This window comes from Canis lupus, chromosome 17 (genome assembly GCF_003254725.2).
Source record: "Canis lupus dingo isolate Sandy chromosome 17, ASM325472v2, whole genome shotgun sequence".
Lineage (NCBI taxonomy): Eukaryota > Metazoa > Chordata > Mammalia > Carnivora > Canidae > Canis > Canis lupus.
In genome coordinates this window covers 19,374,106-19,387,500 of record NC_064259.1, presented here as the reverse complement: position 1 = coordinate 19,387,500, position 13,395 = coordinate 19,374,106, and the positions used below count along the sequence as shown (strand labels likewise).

Genomic DNA, 13,395 nt, shown 5'->3' with positions numbered 1-13,395 from the left:
TTTATACCTCAAGATACTGCTGGCTGAACATCTTAATGAATAACTCCTGGATCCTGCAACACTGCAACTTTACTGAATCTACCTTTGTATCACTTACAGTCTTACATGTTTAACAACTTGGTTACTTACTGAAATTGTAATCTTCTTGACAGAAAGGGCTTCTCTAAGTTTTTTTTTTTTTTTATCCCCCTTGATGCCCTATGGAGTATCATATGTAGCTGACACTCCAGAAATACTTGACAGTGTGCATCTTCAAAACACAGAGCATAAAGCAGATAGCAGACAAGTAGTTAATATCCTCAATAAATAAAGGACTCACTTGTATGAAAATTCACTAAAATGCAAATGGCAAAAATACACACTAACTGCTTAACTGCTAGAAATAAAGAATACAAGTTATGATACAACTTTTCTATCAAATTAGCAAAGGTTGGGGGGAAATTTCAATATTTAATGCTTTTGAGAGTACAGGGGGACAGGTACTCTCAGGACTGCTAGTGGGATTACAATTGATACAAACAAAATAACTTGACAATATGTAACAAATATTTTAAATGTTTATATACCTTGATCAGCCCATTTGGAGGGCTATAGCCTAGATAGTCTAAAATTCAGAGAAAGCTTTGGTACCCTTCCCAGGGTCATAATACTGTATGTACAACCTAAATGTGCAAAAAGGAAATTATACTTCCACTCAGTGGATTGTTACATAGCCATTAAAAATGGCAGCCATGAACCAGGGGCAGGGGCAGGCAGGAATGCTTATATTGTAATGTTAAAGTAGAAAAAAAAATACAAAATGATGTAAAATAATTCCAACCACATAAATGCGTAACAGAAAGATACCAAAACAGTAAAAGTGATTATACTTCTTACAGTTTACTGTGTTTTCCAGATTTTCTAGAAGGATTGGATGTCTACCAGGAAAAAAAAAAAAAAAAAAGCTTTTCATATTAGATTTTCCTTCTTTTTTTTTTTTTTAATATAAGGAACAGTCTCACAAGCACTGATCAAGCTTTTGGGACATACATTTTCGTTTCCCCCTGGCTTTTTTATTAAGAAACAGAGAGGAGAGAGTTGAGGAAAGGGAAGGAGGAAATGGGAGCAGCCCTCTTATCCTGATTAATCTCTGCAGTGAGGTGGGCGGGTGTTGTCATCTTTGCAGAGCCAGGAAACAGGTTCAGAAAGGCTCAGGTCCAAGGTTACCTGAAGGACAGAGTCAGGGTTCAGACCCAGGGTACGGGCCCCTCAGTGCTCCCTCACCCTCACACTCAGGGTAACCCAGCCAGGATGAGGCAAGGAATTGCAAGGTAAGGGCAGAAGGTGAATACCAAATCCTAGTGGTCATTTCTATAATAATATTTTTTAAAACATTGGTTTTAGTGAGTAGGACTGTGGACAGTTTTTTCCCTCCTCTTTCTTCTAGACTTTCTGTAAGGCAGTATTAACTTTCTACTTTTATACATGTGCAAAAAGAAAATTGCACTTGGATTAACTGAACTGTGAGCTGCAAGGAGATCTCACCCTGCTCGAGGGGACCAAGAGAATTGAGGTGGGGTGGGGTGGGCTAAGAGGAGGCAGGGCACACAGCTCCTGGCCCAAGCCAAACACCACACCATAGGGCTGCAGGAGCCTCAATATTTGGGGGAGGAGACTGCAGCGTGTGTGTGTGTGTGTGTGTGTGTGTGTGTGTGTGTGTGTGTGTCGTGGGAGTTGCCTGTGATGAGGAGGAGCAGCAGGAGCTATAGAGCTTTCTGCGACAGTGAGCCTTGCACCTCAGAGGGAGTCAGCTCCACCCTGCAGCTTCTCCACACCAACCACACAGGTGGCACACATGCATGCTCCGGAAGACACCTTTAGAGAAGGCTGTGTGCCATGGCTCACTGGCCTATAGTCAGGATTCTCAATCACAAAGCATGAAGACAGGCAGGGTGTTGAGGATGAGACAGGATCTAGAGTTAAAGAGGAATTTGTGAGGGATGCCTGGGTGGCTTAGTGGTTGAGCATCACCTTTGGCTCAGGCTGTGATCCCGGTGTCCTGGGATTGGGTCCCACATCGGGCTCCCTGCATGGAGCCTGCTTCTCCCTCTGCCTGTTTCTCTGCCTCTCTCTGTGTCTCTCATGAATAAATAAATAAAATCTTTTAAAAAAAAAGAGGGATTTGTGAGAGCAGCTTCTGTTCTAGTGGGATCAGGCTCTGTGGACTGTGGTTCTGGGAAAATCCTGTCCAGTGGCTTTCCATGGCCCACTGCCCTCATCCTGAAGGGTAGCGTTTCTTGGAGAGCTCTGCTTCACCTCAGTGGGTAAGTGGGACACTCCCAGGCAGGACTGCTGTGGCTCCATCCCAGGAGAGAGGGATAGGGAAAATTAGTTAGACAATTCTAACACAAAGAAACATTAAGAGGAATTCTTCTCTTTTCAGAAAATTTGCCTACCCTCTTTCTACCCCAGTACCAAATGTTTTTATTTTTCTAGCTCCCTTATCAACCTGTGTTTATCAGTCTAAACAAGAATCTGGGAAGTCACTGCATCCCTTTGGAGAGCCATTTCCAGAAAGTGACTGGGGTTTAGGAAGTAAGGAGGTAGGTGGGGTGAGTTTGGCAAAGGGGAAGCAGAAGCAGTTCAGGGGCTTGAGTGGCCAGTGAAAGAAGGTGATCAGCATGGTTATGCTGGAGTGGGAGGTGATGGCAAACTGTCGTCCAGGAGCTGGCAGAGAGGAAAAGAGAAGGGTAGAGGCCCAAGAGAATCTGAAGGGACCAGGCTCTTGAGCGACCTGTCTTGTGAGTGCAGAACCTCTTAATGTACTGTCACACCCACTACCCAGCTTTAAGGCTCACCCACAGACCCAGGAGGCATAGATGGACACTCACTCCAACAGTTCATACCGAGATGTAGTTCCGAGGGATGACCCCACTTATTTGTGGTCCCAAAACCATGAGCTGGCTCTTGGATTGAGTGGGTGGACCTCAGTTCTAAGATTCTGTCTCGAATAGCACTGTGTCCTCTAGCCAAGACAAGGGGCTCTTATTCTCCCACAGACAGAAGAGAAGGAAGGAGATTGACAAATTCATAGTGGATCAAGTCACCAAGGTACGTGGTCAAGGGACACCTTTACCTAAAGCTTAGGTGACTTTTGGCTATCCATGGGGCCCCCGCTGCCCATTAGCCACTAAAATCCTGAGTGGCATTTTCCTAATGAGCATTTATTCAAGGCATTCAGGGGAAAGGGGCGCTGAGCTAGGAAGCCTGTTTTCATTTTCCCTGGTTCCACCTATGTCACCTTGGGCAAATCACTTGGAAAATATGGTAAAGCAAGAACCAAACATAAGAAGACTGTGCCTTCCCAACCTCTCTATCCACTTCCTTTTTCATTTCTCTCTTGACGGCTGGAGAGGGAATGATTATGAGTATTCACATGGACCCTTTCTTTTCACAAATTTTAAGAAAACACTGAGATCCAGGCCACTGAGCCCTCCCCTTGGAGAGCAGGCTCCCTTTTACAATCTCCTAAGACAAGGCTTTGCACTAAGCAAGACTCAGTAATAATCTCCCAACCAGCACTGGGACAACTTTCCTTTGCTGCAGGCAACTGCCCAGAGGATTCCTTCTTTATAATCTCTCTATGAATGATTTAGGAGTAACTACCATCTCTCTTTGCATCTGGAGGAATAAAAACATAACAGAGAAATGAAAAAGCTGTGGTGTATCCAAAAATAACACCCAGCAACGTTGGCTTCCCACTTTACCTTTCTGTACCAACCAACTCTTCCTTGATCTGCTTCATACAACGGAGGCAGATTGGGACCCCCTCAATGTCCAGATATCTGGGATCAATTATCAAACTGTCTCACACTAAATGCAATGAGGTGGCCCAGCAGAACTCAGGTTCCTAATTCTTCCTCACCCTGATGGGCCTGGTCCTTACTCCCTCCCCACTGCAGGTGCCCTGCAGTCACATGCTCTTGTCAAGTGATCTGCTGCTTTGGGCTGCATACTCTGCAGAAAAGAATAGGGGGTAAAACAGAAAGAAAGAAAATACAGCTTTCTCCTGGGAACCTCACAACCTCCCAGCTTATAAAGCAACTGCCTTGTTACCTTCCTGCAGAGTCCCCACTGGCCAGCAGAACACACTCAAAAGGTCAACCACCCCTCCCTTTGGTGCATCCAAGAGAAAGAGTACTTGCTGAGGGGATCTGCTGATGTCTCAGCCTGGTTCAGAAATGCAGATATGTGACCAATGGGATGGGGGGAGGATGCGGAGGAAAAGGCTGAATTTCTCTCTCTCTCTCAACAGTGAGGCCCGCCGATTGCGGAGCCTTTGTACCATGCTCAGCTTCCTCTGCCTCCACCAAACTTTGTGACTCACAGTCTGTGTGCAGAGTGAGGCAGCTGAGCGGGCCTCAGTGGTGGGTTAAATCGGGAACTCGCTCTTCTCCCAACACTCACCTCTCAGCTGTCACCTGAGTCCCTACCTGGCAGTGGGGATGGGAGGTGAGCACAGTTCCAGTTCTTTGGTCCTAAATAGCTGTCAGAACCTGGGACCTGGGTTCTGATGGACTTATGTCCATCGGGATCAGGTCTCTCTCTCTGTGTCTCTCTCTTTCCCTCTGTCTCTCTCTTTCACACACACACACCAGGTCAGAGCATCTGGAGGCTCTGTAAGGCAGTTGATTTTCTAGACTGGTCCGGGTCTCCAGGGCTCCATCCACTAGAGATGCAGCGTGAGACCCAAAGCGCTCTCTTTTCTTCACCCATGCTGCCTCCAAACCTGAGAAATGCCTGGCAAATTTTTAAAGCAGAACTGCTCATCAGGAGGGTCTGGCTAACTGTTGCACATCAGTTGAGATGGCTGGGGAAGGGGGGAAGAGAGGTAGGTGGGCGGGCAGCCAGGAGGTGGCTGGCTCCCCAGAGCTGCGCTGTACCCTCGGCAGCGTCTCCTCCCTCCATCACTGCGGAGGGCAAATCTGGAAGTTGGGGAACCTGGGACCCACGGGCCGCAGGGGCGGACAGAGGCCGCGTCCATCCAGGGGCGGCGACACGAGGCTCCCAGTCCCGGCGATGCCCCAGCCCCCCCCCCCCCCCCGCGCCGGCGCCGCCCCCCGCATCCTCGGAGCCCGGCGAGCTCTCCCGGCTTCCCGCAGAAAACTCCCCGGCACAACCCGCTTTTGTTAATTCCGCAATTGCTGTCACACGATCACCCCCGCCAACGCTCCCTGCCGGCCGGGCTCCAAGGGTCCAAGAGGAGACCCGCTCGCCCCGGAGCGCGGCCGCTCGGGACGCCCCCGCCCCGCCCCCGCCCCGCGACGCCCACCGCCCACCCGCCCCGCAGCCGCAAGTGCCCGGCGCGCAGGACCTCCGAGGACCCGCGGGTCCCCGGCCTGGAGCATCTTTGTCCTCTGAGCGCAGCCGCGCGCGCTCGGAGCGACAGCAGGAACCCAGCCGGGCACCGAGGCTGTGCCGCCCGGCCCCGCCGGCCCCGCGGGGGACAACGGCCCGCGCCCCGCAAGTTTGGAGGCGGGGGCAGAGGCCGCCTTACCGTACATCTCTGCGGGGCGAGCGCCTCCCGGGAGGCCGCGTCGCCGCGTCGCCTGCAGCCAGCCCCGGCGGCGCCTGCCTTTCATTCACAGCCTGGGCGGCGGATGGCGGCGGCCGGCGGCGGCCGGGGCGGGGCGGGGGCTGGAGCGAGGGCGGGACGCGGAAGGGCCGGAGCCGGGAGCCGCGCGCCCATCCAGCCGCCGGGCGGAGCGCGACCGGCCTCCGCTGGGGTCGCGGGCAGGGCCGCGCCGGGAGGGGAGGAGGCTGTGCTCACGGGGGTCCCGCCCCCGGCCCGGCCGCCCCGCCCCGCCCCAGGCAAGTTCCCGCCCTCCGCCCGCCCCGCCGCGCCCCGCCGCGCCCCGCCCCGCCCCGCCCCGCCCCGCCGGCCTCCCCGGAACCCCCGACCCCCCGCTGGGGCTCCCAGGCCCTGGGCGGCGCGTTTTCCAGCCGCGGCGTTCCTCGGGGGAGCCGCCCACCCTAATCCCCTGCTCCTCTCGGAATGCGCAGGCTGACCGCTGGCCTCGCCTCTAACCCGTGGGCCCCGAGGGCCAGCCCGGGCTTCCGAGGCTGCAGGTGTACCCCTCCCCGCCGTCTGTCCGGGATGCGTAGGCAGAGCCAAGGGACGCAAGGAAGAGGAGCTGAGGAACAACTCCCCTCCCTTGCTTGGCTTCCTTAGCGAAGCCGCATTCCCTAATTAAGAACCGCCCTGGAGCCTTCCCAGCCAGTCTCCGGCCAGGTGCTTGCTGCCGAAGGGCGTCCTTCCTGGGCCAGACCCGCGGGAAACACCGCACTCCACCCCCTAAGTGCTGCAGGAAGCCGGCTTGCTTCTCCCCTCTCCGATCATACGTGTAATTCACACGCTTCGAGCCCAGGATCCTCTCTCCCTGTGTCCCAGGCCGACTTCACCCTCTGTGACTACAGGAGAGACAGACTGGAGGCTGAAGGCTCAAGCCCCGCACCCTGATTAACATCTTCTGGCCCAGCCCAGGGCTTCCCTAAGGCTTCTCCATCCAGCCTCCTCTGTCTCACGCATTTATTCACCTGGCCTCCCCTTCAGCGCCTCAGTTTCTCCTCCTGCCCCGTGGCTGAGGGGTTTTGTCCCTAACAAGGAGGAGTGAGGGAGCTAACAACCTTAAAGATTGTGATGACTCCCATTTTACAGAAGAGGAAACTGAAGCGGTTAATTTGTGTTCTTCTTCCTAGATACTGAGCTGTGTTTCTGCAGGCCAGTCTCCTACCCTCTCTGAACCTCAGCTTCCTGCAGACTATAGGGAAGTTTATATAAAACCTCATGAGGGGCACCTGGGTGGCTCAGTGGTGAGTATCTGCCTTTGGCCCAGAGCGTGATCCCAGGGTCCTGCGATGGATCAAGTCCCACATGGAACTCCCTGCAGGGAGCCTGCTTCTCCCTCTGTCCCTGTCTCTGTTTCTCTCTGTGTTTCTCATGAATAAGTAAGTAAAATCTTAAACAAACAAAAAAAAACCTACATGAAAGTACACAGTGGGCACTCACACAGTTATTTTTTTCCCTTCTTTACCCAAGGCAGGGAACAGAACTGAAGAGAGAATCCTGGTTGCTGGACTCTTGGATCAGTGCTCTCTCTTTGTATCCCAAACTCACGTTTCCTATTTCTCTCTGGCCTTACCACCTCCTCCTACTCCCTTGCTGTTTCCAGATTTTGTTCCCGTTCCTTTAAATCTTTACCTCTCTTAGCAGCACACATGAGCCCTGGAGCATTTTTGCCCCCCATTCCCCCCTGGGAGGGTTCTCAGGTCTCATATTTAGTCTAGACCCTTAGATGACTTACAAAGATGCTCTGTCTCTATTTTCCAGTTTTGGGAGGTCAAGTGGCTTTGAAATCTGCTGAGAGTCACACCTGAACCAGGGCAGAAGGGAGAATTTGGAGTCAAGCTCAGTCTGGACACCTGGAGATACTCCCAGCCCACAGTTCTGTTCAACACAAAATATACTCATTAAACACCGGTGCCTGCAGCATAATGGCAAATGCACTATCTTCACTTCATGGAGTGAAATGTCTGGCAGGTGTTATTTCCATGTGAGGAAGTTGGGGGGGGGGGCACAGTCTTTTGGCTCACAGATTTTGTTTTTGTTTTTAAGATTTTATTTATTTGAGAGAGAGAGAGAGAGAGAGAGCACAAGTGACTAAGTAGGGGGAAGAGGAGGAAGAGGGAGAGGGACAAGCAGACTCTGCATTGAGCATGGAGACTGATGTGGGACTCCATCTCAGGACCCTGAGATCATGATCTGAGCCAAAATCAAGAGTCAGGTGCTTAACCAACTGCAGGTGCCCCTGGCTCACAGTTTAAACATAAGGGCAGAACCCAAGGGTCCTAATATCCAGGATAGTATGCCCATGAAAAGACATCAAGTAGCTATCAGCAATTTAGGTGAATTGTGGTAAAGAGGAAAGGTCAGAATTGCGATTTCTTTCGCAGCTAGGTTCTTTTCTGTATCTGCAGAAACCCAAAACATGGTGATGAGTATGGCAGAAAGGAAAGTGGAGAAGAAATAACATTTACTGTGTATGCACTATGCATTGGGTTCTGGGTCAAATACTTTGCACAGGTTATCTCTGCAACACTCTCAGCAACTTTGCAAGGTCAATAGTATTATTCCCATTTTGCATCTGGGAAACTGAGTTCCAGAAAGATGCAATAACTCTAGTAAATATCAAGCAGGGATTCAAGCCCAGAACACTCTGCCCAGGACTCATTTTCTTCCCACAACACTCTGATGCCTTGCAGTCCACACTGATGTACACAGAACAAAATTTTATTTAAATTCAATTAATAAACATATAATGTATTATCGGTTTCAGAGGCTGAGGTCAGTGATTTATCATTCTGATATAATACCCTGTGCTCATTACATCACGTGCCCTCCTTAACATCCATCACCTAGTTACCCCCTCCCCTTCTCCCCCTCCCCTCCAGCAACACTGTTTGTTTCCTATAATTAAGTGTCTCTTGTGGTTTGTCTCCCTCTTTGATTTCATCTTGTTTTATTTCCTCTCTTTCCCTATGATCCTCTGTTTTATTTCTTAAATTCCACATATAGTGAGATCATATAATTCTTTCTCTGATTGACTTATCTCTCACTTAATATATATACACACACCACATCTTCTTTATCCATTCATTTGTCAATGGACATCTGAGCTATAGTTTGGCTATTGTGGATATTGCTGCTATAATCATTGGGGTGCAGGTGCCCTTTCGATCACTACATTTGTATCTTTGGAGTTAATACACAGTAATGCAATTTCTGGCTCATAGCGTAGCTCTATTTTCCACTTTTTGAGGAACCTCCATACTGTTTTCCAGAGCGGCTGCAACCAGCTTGCATTCCCATCAACAGTGTGTGAGGGTCCCCCTTTCTCTGCATCCTCGCCAACATCTGTCATTTCCTGACTTGTTAATTTTAGCCATTCTAACTGGAGAACAATTGCATTTTAAACTGAGTAGTTTTAACAGTGCAAAGGCCATGCTCCCTTCCTGCTCTTTTACTTGCTTTCACTCCCCTTCCTCATCTGTATTTCATTCCCCCATTACCTGAGTTTGGAGGAGAGAGCAGAGAGGGGTCTCAAGCTATCCAGACCAAAGCAGGTGCTCTAATTTCCACCATCGTAGGCCATCAGCAGCAGACCCCTGTGGTATTAGCTGTTCCTCAGTCAGGCTGGAGGAACTAACCTAAGGAAAAGTTATTCTTCTTTAGCGAGCGTGCACCCAATTAACACAATCGCTCTGAGCAAGGTGCTTAGCTGCAACAGTTCAGTGATCCTCGGTGACATGAGCAAGCACCACAATTTCTAGAGTTTCCATATGGACCAAAGGTCAAATTTCCCTGGATTTCAGAGAAAGGGGGGCTTAGAAGTGGGAGGCAGTCCACAACCATGGCACAAAAACCAGGACCATCATTTGCATCCTGGGCCCCAGCACAGCACCAGGTCCATCCTTCAGTCCAGGAGTCTGACTTGTGATGCTCCAGCCTCACACAGCCACACCAGCTCCACTGGTCTGCTTAGGAGCCTCTAATCACCCCATCAGCCACAAAGCTACAGCAGCTCTTGCTCTGGGCACCAGCCTTGAACAGGCAAGGGCTTTAAAGGCCTTCCAGAGGGAGGGAAAAAGGCAAGAAGATGACAGCTCCAGAGGATACAGCTTCAGAGGAAAAAAAATTATGAGGCCTAGAGAAGGGTCCAGGGAGAACTAGAGGGGAGAGTGTCCCCCTAAGATTGTCAAGTAGCTGATTAGCTGTGAAACCTGAAATAGAAGTCAGGATTCCTGACTCCAGGCCTGGTGACTTGAACTCCTGGCACTTCTTCCTTGAAGCAGGTACCTTGACCTACTTCTCAGAAGCCGCAGGGAAAGAACAGCCTATAAAAACAATACCCAAGTCTAGGAGCTAGTGGGTATCTAAGGGCTGAAGAATGCATCTCCACAACACGGAAAACAGCTCACGAGCCGGGTCAGTAGGACGTGCTCTTGGCTAGGTTCCTGGAAGCTGCCTGGAGGGACACAGGGGGACAGAGCTGCTTGCTGCCATGAGATCAGGGCCTGAGCATCTGGGGTACATGCAGAAGGCTGCTGCAGACTGATTTCATCTCTAAACCAGATTTTACCAGAGAGTGAGTGAAGTTTGAGGTATTGATTGCTGACATGTCGGAGTTTAAGGGTACTGAGCAAATTCTCCTACCCTCTTCCCCATCTCTGGTTTACCTTGTGTTCACCCTCTGGGGCAGAGTCAGCTTCCCTTCATTAGTTGCTGCTGCTGCTGCCCGTGGTCCCTGGAGAAGAGGCTCCATTCCCAAGGGAGGTTCAAATCCATGTCCTCTTGCTTCTAGTAAAAAGCTCAGGCATTACCATGCCTTTTGCCCTGACCCTTCTGTCCTTTCACTCTGTCCTTGCTCCCAGCTATCAGGAGGCACCTGTTCTCCACCCATCACCTCCCATCTCCAACCTGTGTGATTCTTGCTTCTACTGGGACATGCTGAAGGACCTGAAGGCCCATGGTGACATTTTCATCCATTGATAGGCATGGCTTAGAAGAAAGGACATGGGAAGCTAATAGCTGATCAGACAGATCATCTCAGAAGGTCAGAACTGGCTTTCTAAACCTTGGCTAAGGAGACCTGTATGACACCACAGCCAGCAGGAACAGGTTTGCCGAGAGCCTGGCCAACATGGTGAAAGTATGGTTTAAATGAAATTGGAGGACGGAGGAAAACCTGACCACTAGGGAAGGATATGGAACGGACATGTGAGATGCTGAACTCTAAGACCAGGAAAGTGTTTCCAGTGGAGGAAGAACACTGGGGCTTCAATGGGCTGGATGCCAACACTCCACAGAAGTTACCCTGGCTCTCCTGAGCCAAACCCAGGCTCCCCAACCTTGTCAACTCATAGCCTTGTATTGGCTTTGGAAAGCACCTCTTCTTTTCTTCCAAAAGATGCTCAGCCTTTGGCAGCCATGCAGTGAGGAATCCCTGGCAATGACCATTTCCCCCTCCCTGGACTTTGCTTAGCCATAGGACCCCTCTTTGATACTCAGCCCCATTTTCAGCTTCTAAATCTTTAGCTTAGCTCTCACTTTTCTGGCTCAGGAAGACAGCTCAGTTCAGTCTCATGACAGGATGGTCAGCAATTCTCAGGTGAAAGTAATAGAGAAGCTCACACATCTATATATCAACACGCATATAACAAAGAAAGTCAGTTTGATGGGGCACCTGGATGGCTCAGTCGGTTAGGCATCTGCCTTTGGCTCAGGTCATGATTCCTGGGTTCTGGGATGGAGCCCTACGGCTGGCTCTCTGCTCAGCAGGGAGCCTGCTTCTCCCTCTCCTTCTCCCACTCCCCCTGTTTGTGCTCCCTCTGCTCGTGCACTCTTTCTCTGTCAAATAAATAAAACCATAAAAAAAGAAAGTCAGTTTGATTTTGAACCCATTAATATCTGGTGTCTGTTAGGTTTGGACTCAGTGGTGCTCTGATTTATGGGACATGCATTTATTGAGAGCATACTACAGCAAGAGATTCTATTAAACATCACGGGGGGAGAGAACTAAGAATGCTCCCACCATCCCGAAAACTCACAGTCTAGTAGAGAAGTCAAGACAGAAAAATGACATATCAGAGGAGGGATCAAAATAGAGTCTCAGGACTCTGAAAACTAAAATGTTGCTTAGAGGAGTTAAGGAAGACAGACATGAATGGGAAGACATCTGTATTCATGGATTAGAAAATTTAATATTGTTGAAATGTCCATAGTGTCTAAAACAATCTTCAGATTCAATACAATTCCTATCAAAATTCCAACAGCATTTTTCTCAGAAATAGGAAAAAATTCCCAAAATTAATATGGAGCCACAAAGACTCTGAATAGTCAAAGCAATCCTGAGAAAGCGGAATAAATTAGAGGCAACACACTTCCTGATTTCAAGCTATATTACAAAGTGATAGTAATCAAAATAATATGGTACCAGAATAAAGACAGGTATATAAACCAATGGAATAAAATGGGGAGCCCAGAAATGAACCCTTACATCTATAGTCAAATGACTTTCAACAAGGGTGCCAACACCATAGGGGAAAGGTTGAGCTCTTCCACAAATAGTCCTGGGACAACTGAATATCATGCAAAAGAATGAAGTTAGACACTTATTTTATACCAAACACAAAGGTTGACTCTAAATGGGTTAAAGACTTAAACATAAGACCAGAAACTATAAAACTCCTAGAAAAAAAGCATACTTGAAAAGCTTTTTGGCATTGATCTTAGCAATAATTCTTTGGATATGACACCAAAAGCATAAGTGACCAAAGCAAAAAATAAAGAAATGGACTATAGCAAACTATGAACTTTATACAACAAAGGAAACAATGAACAAAATGAAAAGGCAGCCTATAAAATGGGATAGAATAATTACAAACCATGTTCCTGGAATGGGATTGATATCTAAAATACATAAGGAACTCATACGACTCAACATCAAAAGAATGAAGAACCTGATTTGAAAATGGGCAAAGGATCTGAATAGACATTTCTCCAAAGAAGAATGGTCAACAGGTATATGAAAAAATGTTCAAAAAAATGTTCAACATCACTAATCATCAGAGAAATACAAATGAAAACCATGAGATACCACTTCAGATAGTTATAAAAAGATAAGAGATAACAAGTGTTATGAGTGTGTGGAGAAAAGAGAACCCTTGTGCACTGTTGGTGGGAATGTAATTTGGTATAGCAAATGTAGAAAACAGCATGGAGGTTACTAAACAAATTAAAAATAGAACTACCATATAACTCAGCAATCCCACTCCTAGATATACATCCAAGGGAAATGAAATCAATATTTTGAAGAGATCTGCACTCACATCCTCATTGCACCATTGTTCACAATAGCCAAGATATGGAAACAACCTAAATGTTCATTAGCATCTTGTTTAGTAGAATGGATTACAGGTGAGGAGCTCATTTCTGTGATTATGCCAATCTCTGAGAAAGTCTAGTCCAATTCTGTACTCAATAACAGAGGGAATAACTATGGGGAATTCAAGGGTTCTAGAGTCCACTGTGAAGTAGATTCTGGCCAAAATTCCACTTATGACCTGACTCCAATAGACCCTCACTTCAACCACTTAACCAATATTAAGTGTTCTGAAGAATTAGTGTTACATCCAAGTCATTGTCCAATAATCCCTAGCTGATCCTTTTTTTATGGCCACAATCCACTTTGGGAAAGGGTGGAAGAAATATAAACTTGTGGTGGTTCTGCACTGTTGTGCCTTAAAAAAACCCCAGGCTTTCCCTTTATTCATGGAGTCTTAGGTCTAGCAATTTGA

The 13,395-nt window shown here is 48.4% G+C and overlaps 1 protein-coding gene across 3 annotated transcripts in view; it reads right to left on the bottom strand.

Moving 5' to 3' along the window:
- Positions 1-5,683, bottom strand: part of EFR3B (EFR3 homolog B) — a 94,092-nt gene extending 88,409 nt beyond the window's left edge. For all 3 annotated transcript variants that reach the window (XM_025454481.3, XM_025454482.3, XM_025454483.3), the window contains exon 1: positions 5,537-5,683. In XM_025454481.3, the coding sequence (XP_025310266.3) occupies positions 5,537-5,621 (85 nt within the window). In that variant the 5' untranslated portion in view covers positions 5,622-5,683. The remainder of the gene's footprint in view (positions 1-5,536) is intronic.
- Between the last annotated feature and the right edge of the window lie 7,712 nt (positions 5,684-13,395).